The 14,839-nt window shown below is 46.5% G+C and overlaps 4 protein-coding genes across 4 annotated transcripts; 3 read left to right on the top strand and 1 right to left on the bottom strand.

Annotated features, from left to right (window-relative positions):
• Positions 1-186: 186 nt before the first annotated feature.
• AGABI2DRAFT_206303 (hypothetical protein) lies at positions 187-1,516 on the top strand (the record flags this gene model as incomplete). Its single annotated transcript, XM_006462034.1, has 3 exons — positions 187-422; positions 471-527; positions 585-1,516. The coding sequence occupies 3 exons, from the start codon at positions 187-189 to the stop codon at positions 1,489-1,491; spliced, it is 1,200 nt and encodes a 399-aa protein (XP_006462097.1). The 3' UTR covers positions 1,492-1,516.
• Positions 1,517-1,715: 199 nt separating this feature from the next.
• Positions 1,716-2,778, top strand: AGABI2DRAFT_71589 (GTP-binding protein Rho3; the record flags this gene model as incomplete). The annotated part of the gene is made up of 7 exons (XM_006462035.1): positions 1,716-1,755; positions 1,810-1,861; positions 1,921-2,006; positions 2,129-2,238; positions 2,296-2,338; positions 2,472-2,597; positions 2,666-2,778. The coding sequence occupies 7 exons, from the start codon at positions 1,716-1,718 to the stop codon at positions 2,776-2,778; spliced, it is 570 nt and encodes a 189-aa protein (XP_006462098.1).
• Positions 2,779-3,475: 697 nt separating this feature from the next.
• AGABI2DRAFT_143787 (hypothetical protein) lies at positions 3,476-9,044 on the bottom strand (the record flags this gene model as incomplete). The annotated part of the gene is made up of 20 exons (XM_006462036.1): positions 3,476-3,642; positions 3,669-3,691; positions 4,045-4,053; positions 4,239-4,273; positions 4,317-4,453; positions 4,919-4,937; positions 5,241-5,299; positions 5,805-5,823; positions 5,891-5,913; positions 5,974-5,997; positions 6,087-6,159; positions 6,500-6,553; positions 6,689-6,835; positions 7,185-7,533; positions 7,840-7,967; positions 8,201-8,233; positions 8,284-8,510; positions 8,563-8,823; positions 8,877-8,925; positions 9,024-9,044. 20 exons carry the CDS (start codon positions 9,042-9,044, stop codon positions 3,476-3,478), a joined length of 1,857 nt encoding a protein of 618 aa, XP_006462099.1.
• A 524-nt stretch (positions 9,045-9,568) lies between these two features.
• Positions 9,569-14,740, top strand: AGABI2DRAFT_178988 (hypothetical protein; the record flags this gene model as incomplete). The annotated part of the gene is made up of 8 exons (XM_006462037.1): positions 9,569-10,019; positions 10,067-11,670; positions 11,732-11,953; positions 12,017-13,130; positions 13,203-13,412; positions 13,475-13,612; positions 13,687-14,091; positions 14,215-14,740. The coding sequence occupies 8 exons, from the start codon at positions 9,569-9,571 to the stop codon at positions 14,628-14,630; spliced, it is 4,560 nt and encodes a 1,519-aa protein (XP_006462100.1). The 3' UTR covers positions 14,631-14,740.
• Positions 14,741-14,839: the final 99 nt, after the last annotated feature.

The following is a 14,839-nucleotide window of genomic DNA, read 5'->3' on the forward strand; positions in this document are numbered from 1 at the left end:
GGGGGTCAATGAGGTGTGAATGAGAGAAGAAAGACTTTGAACATTTTTTGATTATTGTATAATGGACGGTAACTTGCTTTTGGGGATGATATTAATTCATTTGAATATGTTTTTTTTTTGGTGGGCAGAAGAAGCTTGTTGAAAATCGGAACCAACGGCAACGCCGGCAAACCATGTGGTGCCTGGATGAATATATATAAGTATATATTTGCACAACTCTTCGTCTGTCCAATCTATCTATTCTATCCTGATGTTATCGAAAGTCTCTCTATACGCAGCTACTACCGAACAATCATCGCGTCTAGGAAAAGGACGTTTGTGGAATGGGGAAGGGGGTTGACGATGGATGAGTATTTGGATAGGGATGCTGTGGGCGAGGGAGAGGAGTTTGGGAGGGATGAGAAGTTGATGACTTGGTACATGTTAAGTAAAAGAGGAAATTTGAAGAAAGTATTGACGAGTTGATATAGGGTGTTGGCTCCGAGAGATAATCCAACGACGATTGATTTCTTTTGTTCATGCGAAACGTGAGTCATACAAAATTCACCAAGTATGAGATTTTATAATCGGTGAACACTCGCTAGTTTCAAACGGACAATTGCGATATCATACCCGGATAAAGATGCGGAAGAAGGTGTTGGGTATGGAATCGCGAGTGTGTTCACGGCAAAGCAATTTCGCGGGAAAGGATACGGTAAACATATGATGCGATTGCTTCATTGGGTACTCGCGCGTGAAGACTACTTGCAAACGCAACAGTTTCCGGAAGAATGGGGTGCACCACCGCCAAGAGTTTCTAGTGCAGGAGACGGATGGCTTTCTGCACTATGGAGTGATGTCGGTCCGACGTATTACAGTCTTTGCGGAATGGATGTTGGAGGAAGGCAGGATGGATGGATAGTGAAAGATCCGTTTTCTACGTTTTGGAAGTTGAAGGACGTGTCGATACCTGAAGATGAAGATAACAACGGGGAAGTGGTGTGGTTAGATGAAAAGGCGGCAAAAGGGATGTGGGATAAAGATACGGACAAGATCAAGGCTGAACTGGTGCAGAAAGCCAAAGAGGAAAACCAAATGCAGTTTAGCTTTTTGCCGAACAACGGGGTGGCGATGTTTCAGTGGTTCAGGCTGCATTATCATTTCAGCAGGTACGTGCAAGATCCACCCAAATATTGTGGACTGCGGGTGGGAGAAGAGGTATTTGCGACGTGGACATGTGAATTCCGGCCTGGAACGCCCAAGACGCTGACGGTGACGCGGTTGAGGGCGGACAAAGAGAGAATTCGGGGAGTGTTGGTAGATGCATTGCGGTATGCGCGGAAGCACGGGATGGATGAGGTGGAGGTGTGGAATCTGGCCCCGGAGTATGCCGAGAGTGCGCGCGAGCTGGGCGGCGCTGTTGTGCGTCGCGAGGAGCACTTTCCTGCAGTGAAATGGTACGGCGCAGGCGAGGTGGGGTGGGCGACCAACGAGAAATATGCCTGGTGTTAGTATTTATATATACCACGTGATCTGCTATTTGAACTGCGCGAACGGAGAACAAGCCAGCCACAGCACTCACCCACCCATGCCTCTCTGCGGCTCATCCTCAAACTCGTTTGGCCGCTCCAGACCAGTGCGTACTTTCATTCTCGAAACTATCTCTTCTCACTCGGCCTGCAGATACAGAGAAAGGTACTTGCCATGCTCGGTCCACATCTGATTTCACTTCTTCAATGCATATCAAGGTCGTCGTCTGCGGCGATGGAGCCACAGGTGCGCCATATAGTCTACAGCCATGTCCATTTACGCTTATACATACTCTTCTAGGAAAGACCTCTCTTCTCAACGTCTTCACGCGAGGTTTCTTCACCCAGGTCTAGTACGCGCCACCTTCCCCACCTCCATCCACCCCATCCCTCACCGCTCCTTCCTCTCCAGTGAACCAACCGTATTCGAAAACTACGTACACGATCTCTACGTCGACGATGACCAACTCGTCGAACTCAGTCTCTGGGACACCGCCGGTCAGTATCCCCTTCCCCAAACTCGCCTCGCAAAAAACAATCCTGCCGTTTTAGGGCAAATCTATAACCCATCCCCATTATCCTCAGTTCCCTTTCGTTTAACATCATATCCACACAAACAGGTCAGGAAGAGTTTGACCGTCTACGTTCGTTATCGTATGCAGAAACGCATGTCGTGATGATATGCTTTTCAGTTGATAATCCCGTCTCATTAGAGAATGTCGAGTCAAAGGTACGTACTACGTCCGATACACACAAATGCTTATTTTGATGAATTCATTCTTTATAGTGGCTTGATGAAATCTTAGAGCATTGTCCTGGTGTCAAGGTGAGTTTCGTCAAATGAATCACTTCCCCCACGTTCCGATCCTTGATTAATAACCCTCGTTTCCATCCCAATAGCTCGTTCTCGTAGGTACGTATCCCCTCCACCTTTCTACAACGTCCAACTACCCTTGATCCTAGCTCTCAAATGTGATCTTCGAGAAGATCAAGCACTAAAAGATCGACTACACCGTTACGGTACACATCCAGTTCAATACGAAGAAGGTTTGGCCGTCGCAAGAAGAATACGTGCTTCACGATATCTCGGTTCGTAAAATAATTCCCCAACAAATTAAATTCCATATCCTCAACTGATTTTCGATTTTCGTGAACAGAATGCAGTTCGAAACATAATAGAGGCGTCTCTGATGTCTTTCATGAAGCAGCTCGGGTCTCAATAAGTTCAAGAGCTAAAGGATCAAGTCATTCAGGTTGTATATTGATGTGATTTTTGGGATAGTTGACGGGTCTTTTTTTTATGGTTTCTTTTGCGGATGATGGGATACGTACGCATTTTTATGCATACGCGGGGTTCTGTTGTACCCCTACCCCCCCACCTTTTTCTTCCTACGATTTTCTTCTCTCTCTCTCGTTCACACACACAATACTGATACCCCCCCACATTATCGAATAATAATGCAACCACCCTCCTTGCTTCCTTGTATATATGTCTTCAATCCTCTTTCTTTTTTTTCTTCTTGTGGCCCTCTCTCATAGACGTTCAGTATTATATAGATTATTACACCAGGGTGTATGCTCTCTTATCTTATCTCTCTTTTTTTTTTTGGGTCCTGCAAAAAAAACAAATTGTGTTTCTCGGTGTCCTTGCTCGAAAATCAATTTAAATGAAGAAAAAAATGAAACTATAGTTCTAAATAACTTTTTTTCGGATTTTTTACAAATCAATGAATCTATAGAAAAAAAAGGAATCTATGGGTCTAGGGCTTATATTATTATCTGCCGATTAAAAGGAAGGGAATCTATAACTTGAGGGGTTGGGGATTAGGGAATAGAAAAAGAAAAAGAAAAGGGGTAAATATCCTCCTCCTCCATCATATACACATAAAACATATCATCACTCCGTTAAATTCCAGTTTCCTCCGTCAAAAAGCTTTCTAAAAAATTGTGTTTGGTATTGAATGCGTTTAGGGGATGGTAATCAGAGCAGCCACACCATCGACATCGCCATTGGCGTTTATCGCGGTTTCAACTGTTTTGAAGAACCGGTGGTTGTTTGTCGTAAGGGAAATTTGATAGTCGATTGATTCAGAGAGACGGAGGGAAAGGCACATCACATCAGTTATTATTCTTTCTATAAAGAAAGATACCAAAACGCACCATGCAGGAAGTGACAAAGGAATCTTCACCGTCGTCTATACATAATGAAAAAAGAAATAGTAATAGAAACGTCAGTTCAACTAACTCACAATAGAGGAAAAAGAACAAAGTGAAACAACAAAACAAAACCGTTAAGAAAAAAAAGCCTTTCGTGCTCATACCTCCGACCTCCGCTGTCTCATGATGATCCAAAGACAAAAAGGTCGATAAAAGGTGTTTTCAGTTTCCTGGTATTTTGATGATGGACAGTCAGGAACCACTACCCCACTCCCGCCATCCTCGTCACCCGCAGGGTAACAAAATGATACACCCGCCCGCCCACAAATAGAATCGAGGGTTTTTCATAAAAAAGGGAAAAACGAATATAGCGACTTACCGCAAGACCCTATAGGGTTATATGAATATGCGAAGATATCGACAATCGAGAGCATCGCCAAAAACACAACGCCACCAAAGAACATAACCGAAAGCCGAAGAACCCAAAAAGACAATTAATCAGTCAGTCATTAATGATGGAAACATAGAGAAGAAGATGAGAAGAAGTAAAACAGCAAAGGGTAAAGGTTTAACCTAACCCCCCGCTCTCGCCACCAATCAATATTAATCTGTCAAGAAGCACAGTAAAAAAGAAACTTTAATGTGACTTACGGAAAGACTTGTCTCCTTATACTTGACACTCATATCTGCAGCTGTCAACCTCATAGCTTCAATCGCTTCATCAAGAGTGACGCTATAAACTCCAGTGATTGCCATAGACAACTGAGCAGCTGTAACCGCCTTCACAGCTGTTTTTGGTCAGAACGTGTGTGCCACAAGATCCATATGTGTGTTTTATATCAGGTGGTATGTTGATGTCGAGCAGGCGTTAGAGTGCCGACAGCAAGAATGGTGGAATTGTTGCCAACCCGGCAAAGCCAATGTTCCGAAACATCAGTTTCATATGGCCACATCGTCAGATAGAGTTGGCGGTAAACCAGAAAAGATCAATTGGACGCAGCACATTGTATTGTCCCCGAATATCCAGATGTCGAGCGTCGTTATTCCGAATTGGGGATAGTTTTCGGCCGTGTTGTAAATCGGAGCGATAATTCAACATGTCGTCATAAAAATAAAAAGGAACCAACCCGATTCCAGTCAGCATCACGGCCCTTTCAATACCGGACATAAATGGGGAGATAGGACAGTCACAGGGGGCCCGAAAAGATGGGCAAAGGGGGGAAGAATAGAAATGAATAAAAAACATTACTTACCTCCAAGACTATTTCGCTCCTAGATGACAAAATAACGAGTAATAATCCCGTCACAACCCAAACCATCAAGATTCCAAGAAGAAGAAGAAGAAAAGCGCCCGAATCACCCCAGCACAGTGGTGCGTCAAGCCATACCACGAAAAAAAAGTCCCCGTTCATATCGGTCAAAAATTCCACAGGGACCGAAAAAAAAAAAGTCGCGACACGTAAGCCATCCAATTCAAACCGAAAAAAAAGAGGCGCGCCAAGGGAAAGAAGCCAAAAAACGAACGATTCAGTTAGCCCCAAGATTTGAGAGCGAGAATTCAATCAAATCACGTACTATACAAGGCACCTGCACTAAACCATCTATGGGATCGCAGGTTAACCCAAGGTTATGTTCTATGTTTAGAATTATTTATTTATTTTCGTCAATATTCCAAGAAAGGGGGGGAGATGGAGAAAAGAAGCATGGTCCACGAGGTCCATGGCATTGATCATCAGCAGAGGCGTTTAGAGCGTGGGTAAAATCCGGAGATAGGTCCATGACCACAAGGCCATGGACGCCAAGAGGTCGATCAGCAGGTCGGTAGCAAGTCAGAACCCATAGAACACCAAGTACGAACGAAAAGTTAAAGATGGCGGTGGTGATGGCAATGACGACGTGTGATGGATGCATGATGGACAGGCGAGAACACCGAGCCCCCACCCGAGCCCCCAACCGAGAGAAAAAAGAAAGGTATTCCAAGATCGATATTATTCGGTGTTCCAGTCAGTCCGGTTGGGGAGTGGGTGTTTTGATAGACAGATATTATGTTAGGAGTAGGATTTCGCGTGAGAGAAAAGCAGAACAGATTAGTGGCCCATGAGCACAGCACCCGATGTGAGACATTGCCCAAATGCGTACCTATGCCAATTTCAGCTGCCTGAAAGAAGCAGCAAAAGATGATGGTGGGTTAATCAAAAAAGATATGTCATATAAGATGGACCCACCTGGAGCACCGTCTCCGGCGAAGCTGCACACAGAGAAAAAAAATGTCAAGGGGCAGTTAAAGATCAAATCGATATCGGCTTACCACCCATACAAGCCGCAAAACCGGCTGCGGCCATAGAACAAGCAACTATAAATGATATCTCAGTACAATACACACCACCACCAATTACAAAAGATCAAGTGACTGATACGTACCGCCAACTTCAGCCTGACAACCGCCTTCTGCAGCAGATATAGTACTTCCCCGTTTGAACAACATACCAACAGCCTACATGGAAGATAAGTGAATGACGACAAAGAATGATCGAGAGGAAGGACCCCAGAAAAAGCAAAAGCAAAAAAAGGCTACAAGTTCTCTCAAGCTCAAGTCAGCAGACCTAGAAAAAGGTTTCTGGTCTGACGTATGACAAAACGTTTACCGATGTAAAGAAGTAAAAAAGTCAGAAAGTGGAACGAAAATAGTGCATGGGCACTAAACGTAAGCGGAGAGGATCATTGCTATGACAGTTAGAATGCCAAGATCCGACAAATGTGAGATGCACCGAATTCCGGGGTAGATAGATAGAGAGCGAAAAAAAATAGTACAAGTGGCGAGAAAGAGGACTTACTGCGGCTGTCAATAAGAAGGTCTCTACGCTCCTCACGGGAGCATCACTAACAAACTTTGAACGACAGCAATAAGCAATACATCCAAAAAGAGGGGGACAATGCGTCATGAGAGATCATGAACGAAGTTCGGGAAGAGCAAAGATAAAGCTGTTGAGGCACGAAAATGATCCTCATAATAAAATACATACCTCGATGATATACTTCAGGACGGCCGGTATAACACCTGAAGCACCATTTGTCGGAGAGGTAACAATTCTTCCACCAGAAGCGTTAACCTCGTTAACTGCGATTGCATAACATGATAAGAAATCCATTGAAGGAATGACAGTCCTCCTCTGTTCAAATCACGGGACGTGTCAGAAACGCATCAACGTTGCGCAGTTAGATTTAGTTTTCGGAAAATTCGGAATGGAATCCGAGAGGTGTTTTTAATTTCGGATCCCGCGAACAGTTTACCCATTGTAATTTTGTTTTATGAATTATTCCAAAGTTATCAGATCCGTTGTTCATCGGAAATGAAATCCACGTTAATTTGAATTGGAGTTTTAAGGTGGATTCATAGAAAGAGCGGATCCGTGAGGGGCATTGCGAACGGAAAACAAACATTTGAAAAAAAAGAAAACATTATCGTCAGTAAAGGTATTCTTGGAAGAACCCTGACAGCAGGTACCAAACGCTACTCACAGGCGCCATAGGTGCAATAGCATGATCCATAGATCCGACAACTCTAGGCACACCTTTCAAAGCCGCCAACAACCCCTTCTTCCTGTTAGCCGCGGCAACACTTTCAGACTTATTATCTCCATGCTGATGTTGATCTTGTCTTTTCATGTCCTCTACCAGTTTGGCTGTATCAGGATCAAGTTCGTATACCCCTTTATCATCATCTTCAAAATCAGTCCCTGGAGCCGTGGATCTACTATAGGAAGCGGAGCGAGGTCCGGGAATGGCATCGGTTATGTGATTGGCACTACCAGATCCCGGACCAATAGCGGGAAAACCGCCCATGGGAGATTGCATTCCGGGGTAAAACCTGTTTTGGAGATATGTATAAGATTAACGAGATTGGTGGTGTTCAAAGAAACACGAAAATCAAAGAAGCGAGATGAGAGATAAATGTAGAAGCTGGAGAAAGAGTGACGTGTGAAGAACGTTGGTGATGATGATGGAATCAATAGGTTATGACTTGGAATTAGTTGGTGTCATATCTGCACTCGGGAGACACGAATAGGACACCGAGTAGAAGCAGCGATGAGAACTGCATGTGGAAACGCGAAGCGGGCGTAGGTGGAAAAAAAAAAGAAAAGAAAAAGACTAAGTGCGAAAAAAAAACACGAACCCGCGCATTAGACGTCGGTACAACATTGGTGCACGTCTTCTGAGATTAAGACGACCGGGAAGCGTACGTTCAGTTGTGGATACACCTGTTCTAATGCACTGGTCCATGACTTGCCAAATACGCATCAACTGTCAGATGACATCAGTTAGGTTAAAGAACCAAGAGACGACGACGATAAGACGGTGATAGATAATGATGGAAAGATATAACAAGAAATTTTCTCCAAGACCTCGTAAAGAACGTTGATGGAGACGATGAACAGATACATGCCTTCTCATGGATATCTTCTTCTGTGTAACCAAAATATTTCTGTTGGTCGATCAGATTCACTCGAGGTCCTTGAAGCGGGGTTGGGACGGACCTCATTGTCGTGGACGATTTGGGCTATTGTCATCTGACACACGAGATCAGATATAATGAGACCATCAGCATCAAATTACATACATTATGCTTTTGAGTAAGAGCTAAAAGAGAGGCTCCGGTGTCGAACGGGTAGGGTGGCCTCTCCTCTTCTTGCTCTTTACTATGACTGACAGGCATATTTGGGTGAGTAGGAGGCTCAGAGATGAGCGGCCTATCCAGGCTTGGCTCTTCCAGGGAATGTACTTGTTGTAGCCTGGCATTATGAACGGCTTTCTTGTCGACGCCTTTATAGAACATGTTCTCATCCACTACACAACGGTCAGGAGGTGCGTTTGTGTCGAAAATGTGTATATTGCCAACCTTGAGTCTTTGCATTTACGACAAAACCACCGCCGACGCTGAAGTACTCGTTGGTAGCAAGCAGCGTGCCGTCTTTATCGAAACAAGAAAATCTCATCCCGTTTGGGTGAGTTTTCAGGACGACGTCATACCTCCAAAGCATATCTTTATCCATGTCATAATGAATACGGTGATTACCTCCTAACATCAAAGCTTTGGTGGCAAGGACAGCGTCATAGCGAGATGAGATGGTCCCGGTGTCTATGGTTTCAGGATCGGAACCTGAAGCAGGAAGGTTAGCAGTATTGAAGAGGAGAGACGTTCGTAAGTCGTACCTTCAAGACCAAGAAGGATAGCTTGTGGTGTGTGATGACTGTATTTGGGCTAAGCATCAGAGAAGAAGACGGAAGGATCCCCGTACCCTTTGCCTAAACGGGATACGGAGTTAACAAAACTGAGTAGCGGAACGGGAAAACACGGACCTGTAGCAGCCAGAGAGCCATACCTGAAGAACCCGATGAACGTGGAGAGTGTTTATAGACATGAGGTGGTCTTACAGATTTATTTTGATTTTATGAACCTTGTTGTGCAATGTTGGAAATGACGTATGGACAATGCGAAAGACGACATACCTTGTCCAATAAGCCTAGCTCTCGAAGATCGTTGATGAATATTCTTCCCGCGCGCATTGGACCGACGGTGTGAGAGGACGAGGGGCCGACTGCGATAACATTCCAATCAACGGGAGGTGGGGGGAGACTGGAGCGATTGACAGACCGCCAATGCTGAAAAGATCAAAGGTCGAGATGACGGCATGCTCCTGGGGCTGACTCTGCGGCACGGTCTTGTGCAGTGCGGTGTTGAGCAGACGCCTGGGGAAGACGCGGGAAGCAACGAGGCGCCTGGCTGCGAGCATCGTGGTCGGAAGCAGCGCTGTGGTCCGCTGGAGTGATCGGAGCAGACGCGAGAATGGTCACGTGGTTGTCTGATAGGGTGACATTTACAACCGGCGACATTTCCAACAGCCATGGCCACCCGCGACAGACTCGCTCCCCAGTCCCCGCTCCAGCCACAGCGCTCGTCCAGCTCGCCGTCGTCGTCCACCTCGGCCCTCCCCTCGTCGTCTACCTCGACTTCCCTCTCCCACTCCCAGCCTCTCTCCTCCACTTCTCTTCTCAGGCAGCACGAAGCCGCCCCAGATTCAAAGCTCGCCGCCTTGGAACAGGCTGTCAACGAACGCAATGTCCTCGCCGCTCAGAATACCCAGCTCTGGAAGCTCATCGAAAAGCAGCGGTCAGGCTACAATCAGATTATCAAAGAACTCGACAGAATCAGGGGCGAGCGTGATGCATACAAAGCAAAGGTAGTCGCCCTCGGTGGCTCCGCAGACAGAAAGAGCCAGAAATCTGCAGATCGCAAGACGCGCACCGAGGTCGACTCTGGAGACGCCCCTTCACGACAACACTCGCAAGATAATAGTCTGTCGTCTTTTCTGATCCGACTTGCCTTTCTCACGTCTCTCCAGGTACTCCCCGACTACATTCCTCTCGCTCGTACAACGAGTCTCTCCGCAACAACGACAGCACCTCATCCACGAGCATAAATTCCGGCACCCTGCCACCGCCACCACCCAGTGCCCCTGCCTCGTCCACCCCCACTTCTTCAAAGTACCAAAAATCTCTCCCAAATGCACCATCCCATTCCGACTCCCAGTCACTTCCCGTATCCGCATCCGCATCCATTTCTTCAGATGAACCACCGCAGATTCGCAAAGGCAGTATTGCCGAAAGCATCAGCAGCGTCAGTTCCAGCATGAACTATAATGCCTCCGCACTTACGACAGCCACATCCTCGAGTATCCATTCTTCCTCTTCCCCATCCGCGAACGCTTCGTCTACTACGTCGGTACAGATCACTATGTCGCCCGCCTCGCCCCAAACTCCCCGTGTTTCTCTCAGTCAGACATCAATCAAAGCCGAGGCGCGACCTATGCTTCCTCCAATGGACCCTCGTAGCTCCCGCATCACTCTTCCCGACGAAGCCAGGCAATATATTGTCAACATGGTTGACTCGCCCTCTCCAAGTCCCAAGCTCGACTCTTTTTCTTCGTCCAAGCCCAAGGTTTCCTCCAATCTTGTTCCTCAGCAGCAAGACGACTCATCGAAACCCGAAGCCTCAGAATTCCTCGACCTGGAAGACGACGACGAGGATGCTGAGGATGTGGAATTGTACGATGACGAAGCTGAATTCAGAAGATCTGTTCATGATCAGAATCAAACCAAGGCCGCCGATTCGGCTGTTCCGGATTCCAGAATTGATCACAGTACAACAACCCCGCCAGACCGGCAACCTCACTCTGACGCTCCCAACTTCACTAATCCATTCCATGACCCCCCAAATACTGGCCAAGATCCAAGCCAAGTAGGGGTCCCATCTGAGGATTTGTCCTCAACGTCCTCACAGCACTCGCTACCGCCGGAATTTGCGACTGATCAATCTACCGAAATGGATCAGGCTACACCCGGGCCGCATCAGTTGCTCATCAACGATAATTCCGGTTCGTCGTCAATTGGACCTCCATCCCAACCCCATCATCAGTTTTATCATCATACGCCACTGCAACAACAGCCGCAACAGCAACAGCAAGTGGGACCCAGTCATTCGAATTATCCCTCAGTTTCACTACCGTCAGCATATCTATCCCACCAGCAAATGAGCCAACAACAAATGATGCCCGTAGCTGCACCACCACGCACAGACTCTCGACCGGTCGTTGAGTCCACCTCAACGCTTAGCTCGCTCGAACCCCCTCCCACGCGCAAACGTGACAGAGAGCATTACCGGGCGCTACCCCTCCTGCCCACTGATTTACCGACCACCATTGTTTCGGTTTCTCACTCTTCTGTTCGCCCTAACGACAGAGGCAAGGAGGTACTCTGGTTTGTGATTACCGTAAATCCAGGGAGTGGGAAGGAACCATGGAAAGTGGAGAAAAGGTATTCTGATGTGGTCACCCTGGATTCCAGGGTTCGGGCAAGTGTCGGCAAGTCTGTTGCGAAGAAGATTACTGGTTTACCTGAGGGGAAATTTTGGAAGGATCATGCACCCGCAAAAGTTGACCAACGAAAGGTGACTAATTTTTTTTTTTTTGATTTATTGCGCCGCATGTCACTCATTGTATGCACGATAGGCGCTACTGGAGTCTTATCTCCAATCACTTCTGAAGTTGCCAATCAGACATAACGATGAGGCCATTGCATTCCTCACCACCGATATTGTTCGCGAGACTCGTCAACCAGTCATGCAAGCAGGTCATAAAGAAGGATATTTGACGAAAAGGGGCAAAAACTTTGGAGGGTGGAAAACGCGGTATTTTGTTCTACAAGGCCCCGTACTTGAATACTATGAATCCGTGCGCTTTATTCTAATTATCATAAAAACTACAAGACCTGACATATCCTCTTTTTGGGGTTAGCGTGGAGGTACGCACCTGGGTTCGATCGTGATCACTGGTGCGCAAATTGGGCGCCAGCAACGTAACTCCGATAGGCAGAACTCCAACTCGAATCACAATAACCCTAATGGCGGCTCTAACTATCATGATGACGAGAAGGAGTATCGTCACGCTTTTCTAATTGTTGAAGCCAAAAAGGGACCTGGAGGTTCACACCCAAGGCACGTGCTGTGCGCTGAGAGTGATGAAGAGAGAGACGCTTGGGTTGAGATGCTCGTGCGGTACTTTACTGGTGTATACAGTGAGGAACCATTGAATTATGGCGCTCCTCCTCCCCCTGTCGCCTCCTCCTCTCATCACCTTGTGAAGCAACCACAAAGAGGGCTATCGAAAGACGAGATCTTGGTTTCGAAAGGCGTTCCACTTTCACAACTCCAACAAGACCCGAGCAATGCGAAATTATTCTCGACACCGCATAACGTGGACGAGATTAATAATCTGGAACGACCTGGGAGTCCCGTCAAATCCCTGGATCAATTATCTATTGAACGACAGATTTCACAAGGTGGCGGACAAAATAGCAAATCTGCGAGTAATGATACTGCGAAGAGGGTTTTGGAGAGACTTCAAGGTCTTCCTTCGAGTTTACCTGATGCACCGTCAATGCTTTCTGGCGTTGGCAACGTTGAGGTTGTGGGTGGTCCTCGACCGAATTCGGAAATGGGCCATTACGGTCGTGACGGTATGACAGAGATGATGGATAAGAGGAAATCTTCAAGGAATCATTCACCTGAAAGGTATCGATATGATGTTCGAAAGACTTCTCTTTATCCTTCAAATAGCAGCAACAACAATTCGAGCTCGAATTCGAACTCGAATCTCAGCACTCCCGGATCTAATAACATGAACAGATCTCCATCACCCGATAAGATGGACGGTGGTGGTGGTGCAAGTACTACGAAGCCGAAAATTTCAGCGCCGATGGGCGGACAACCTATTCCTTCTGGATTTAAATGGGGTGGGGGAGAGAGTAATGTTGGAGGATCGGGAGGTGATGGTGGTGCTGGAGCCGGGAGTAATAGACGGGAGAAGGCTAGATCAAGATTTTGGCCTGGGGCGTGGAGACAAACGAATGGTTTGTTTTTTTTCCCTCTTCCATTGCAATGATATGGAGAATGCTAAATATATAACTTTTATTAATCTTCAGGGGAAAAACAGGTCGCGGTAGTACCTCGAAACGTGTTTGGGATACCTCTGGAAGAATCACTCGAGGTTTCGCAGATATGTAACTTGCCATCGATCGTCTTCAGGTCCATTGAATATTTGGAAGCGAAGAAAGCCGATCAGGAGGAGGGTATCTATAGGTTGAGCGGGAGTTCTGCGGTTATCAAGAGTTTGAAAGATCGTTTCAATGCTGGTGCGTAGCATATCATTTACTTGGCTTTCTTTGTGCCACGTTGTTGACTGATATCTGTTTAGAGGGTGATTTGAATTTGTTGGCTAGCGATGAATACTGGGACCCTCATGCTATTGCTGGCTTACTCAAGAGTTACTTGAGGGAGTTACCGGCGAGTATCCTGACAAGGGAGCTACATTTCAGGTTCCTGTCCGTTATCGGTATGCCCTATCAAAGTGTCCCTAAGTGTTTTTTTTTCTGACTCTGTCAATTTTTTTTTTCCTTTTTGATTCAGACTTTGTTGATCCCCAGGAACGAATCCGAGAATTATCTCAACTCATTGCATCACTGCCAATCGCGAATTACAGTATTCTCCGTGCGCTTACGGCTCATTTAATACTGATCGTACAAAATGCAAGTGTCAACAAAATGACGATGCGGAATGTCGGTATTGTCTTTTCGCCGACATTGGGTATACCGGCAGGAGTCTTCAGCTTAATGCTTGGAGAGTTCAATCGAGTTTTTAATGTTGATGCTGGTCGGGACCTTGACAATCATAGTGCGGTTGCGAGCGAAGATGGACTCGAACCATTACATGAAGAGGGAGGGGACGATGTTTCGAAGAGGAATAGGAATAGCAGGCATTACTCTCATGCGGCCGCAGATCAGATTCTGGGACTCGGAGGACGAAGCCTTAACAGTGAGTAATTCTAATCGTTTGGAGTTATTTTAGACGCTCGGGCGCTGACCGAGACTTCTCTTTGTGCCTTCTTTCCCTTCGTTGCCTCGGCTCCCCTTCCTGCCTTTCCTATCCTTAATTTAGCATCCGCGGATGACCCGCAATCGGACACGGATGATTACTCCGTACAAGATGAGAGTGGGACCGAGACGACGGGTGATGGTGAGATGACAGCCGAATCGGTGTCGGGGTCAATCTCGACACCCAGCCGTGATCGAGATCATCAGGACTCCTTCCACCATCCACATCATCAGCAACAACAACAGCATACGATACGAATTAGTGGTCCCCCTGACACTCCCGTAGCGGCAAGGATTTCAAAGGCGGCAAGTACGGCAAATAGCAAAGGCTTGAATTTGAATGCGGTGGGTAAACGAGGAACGACGAGTGGCCTTGGTGGTGGTCTCATTGGATTACCTACGTCGCCCAGACCGATGCTTTCGCCTTCAAGGGCGGACATTTCTGCACCACCACCACCACCGCAATCTTTTTTGGGATGATTTCGGGAGGTGTTTTTGTACATACAGATTTTCCACATTCGACCCTGTTTTTCAGCAGAGAAATTATACCACTTCTTGATACCCGACTTTTGTTTGCGATTTGTTTAATCTACATTACGCATCATTAGTTTCTTTTTCTTCTATTTCAATGGGGCATTTTTTATGTTGTTTTTTTTTCTTCCTTCACACATACTGTAATATGGTACGAT

This window comes from Agaricus bisporus, assembly GCF_000300575.1.
Source record: "Agaricus bisporus var. bisporus H97 unplaced genomic scaffold AGABI2scaffold_6, whole genome shotgun sequence".
NCBI lineage: Eukaryota > Fungi > Basidiomycota > Agaricomycetes > Agaricales > Agaricaceae > Agaricus > Agaricus bisporus.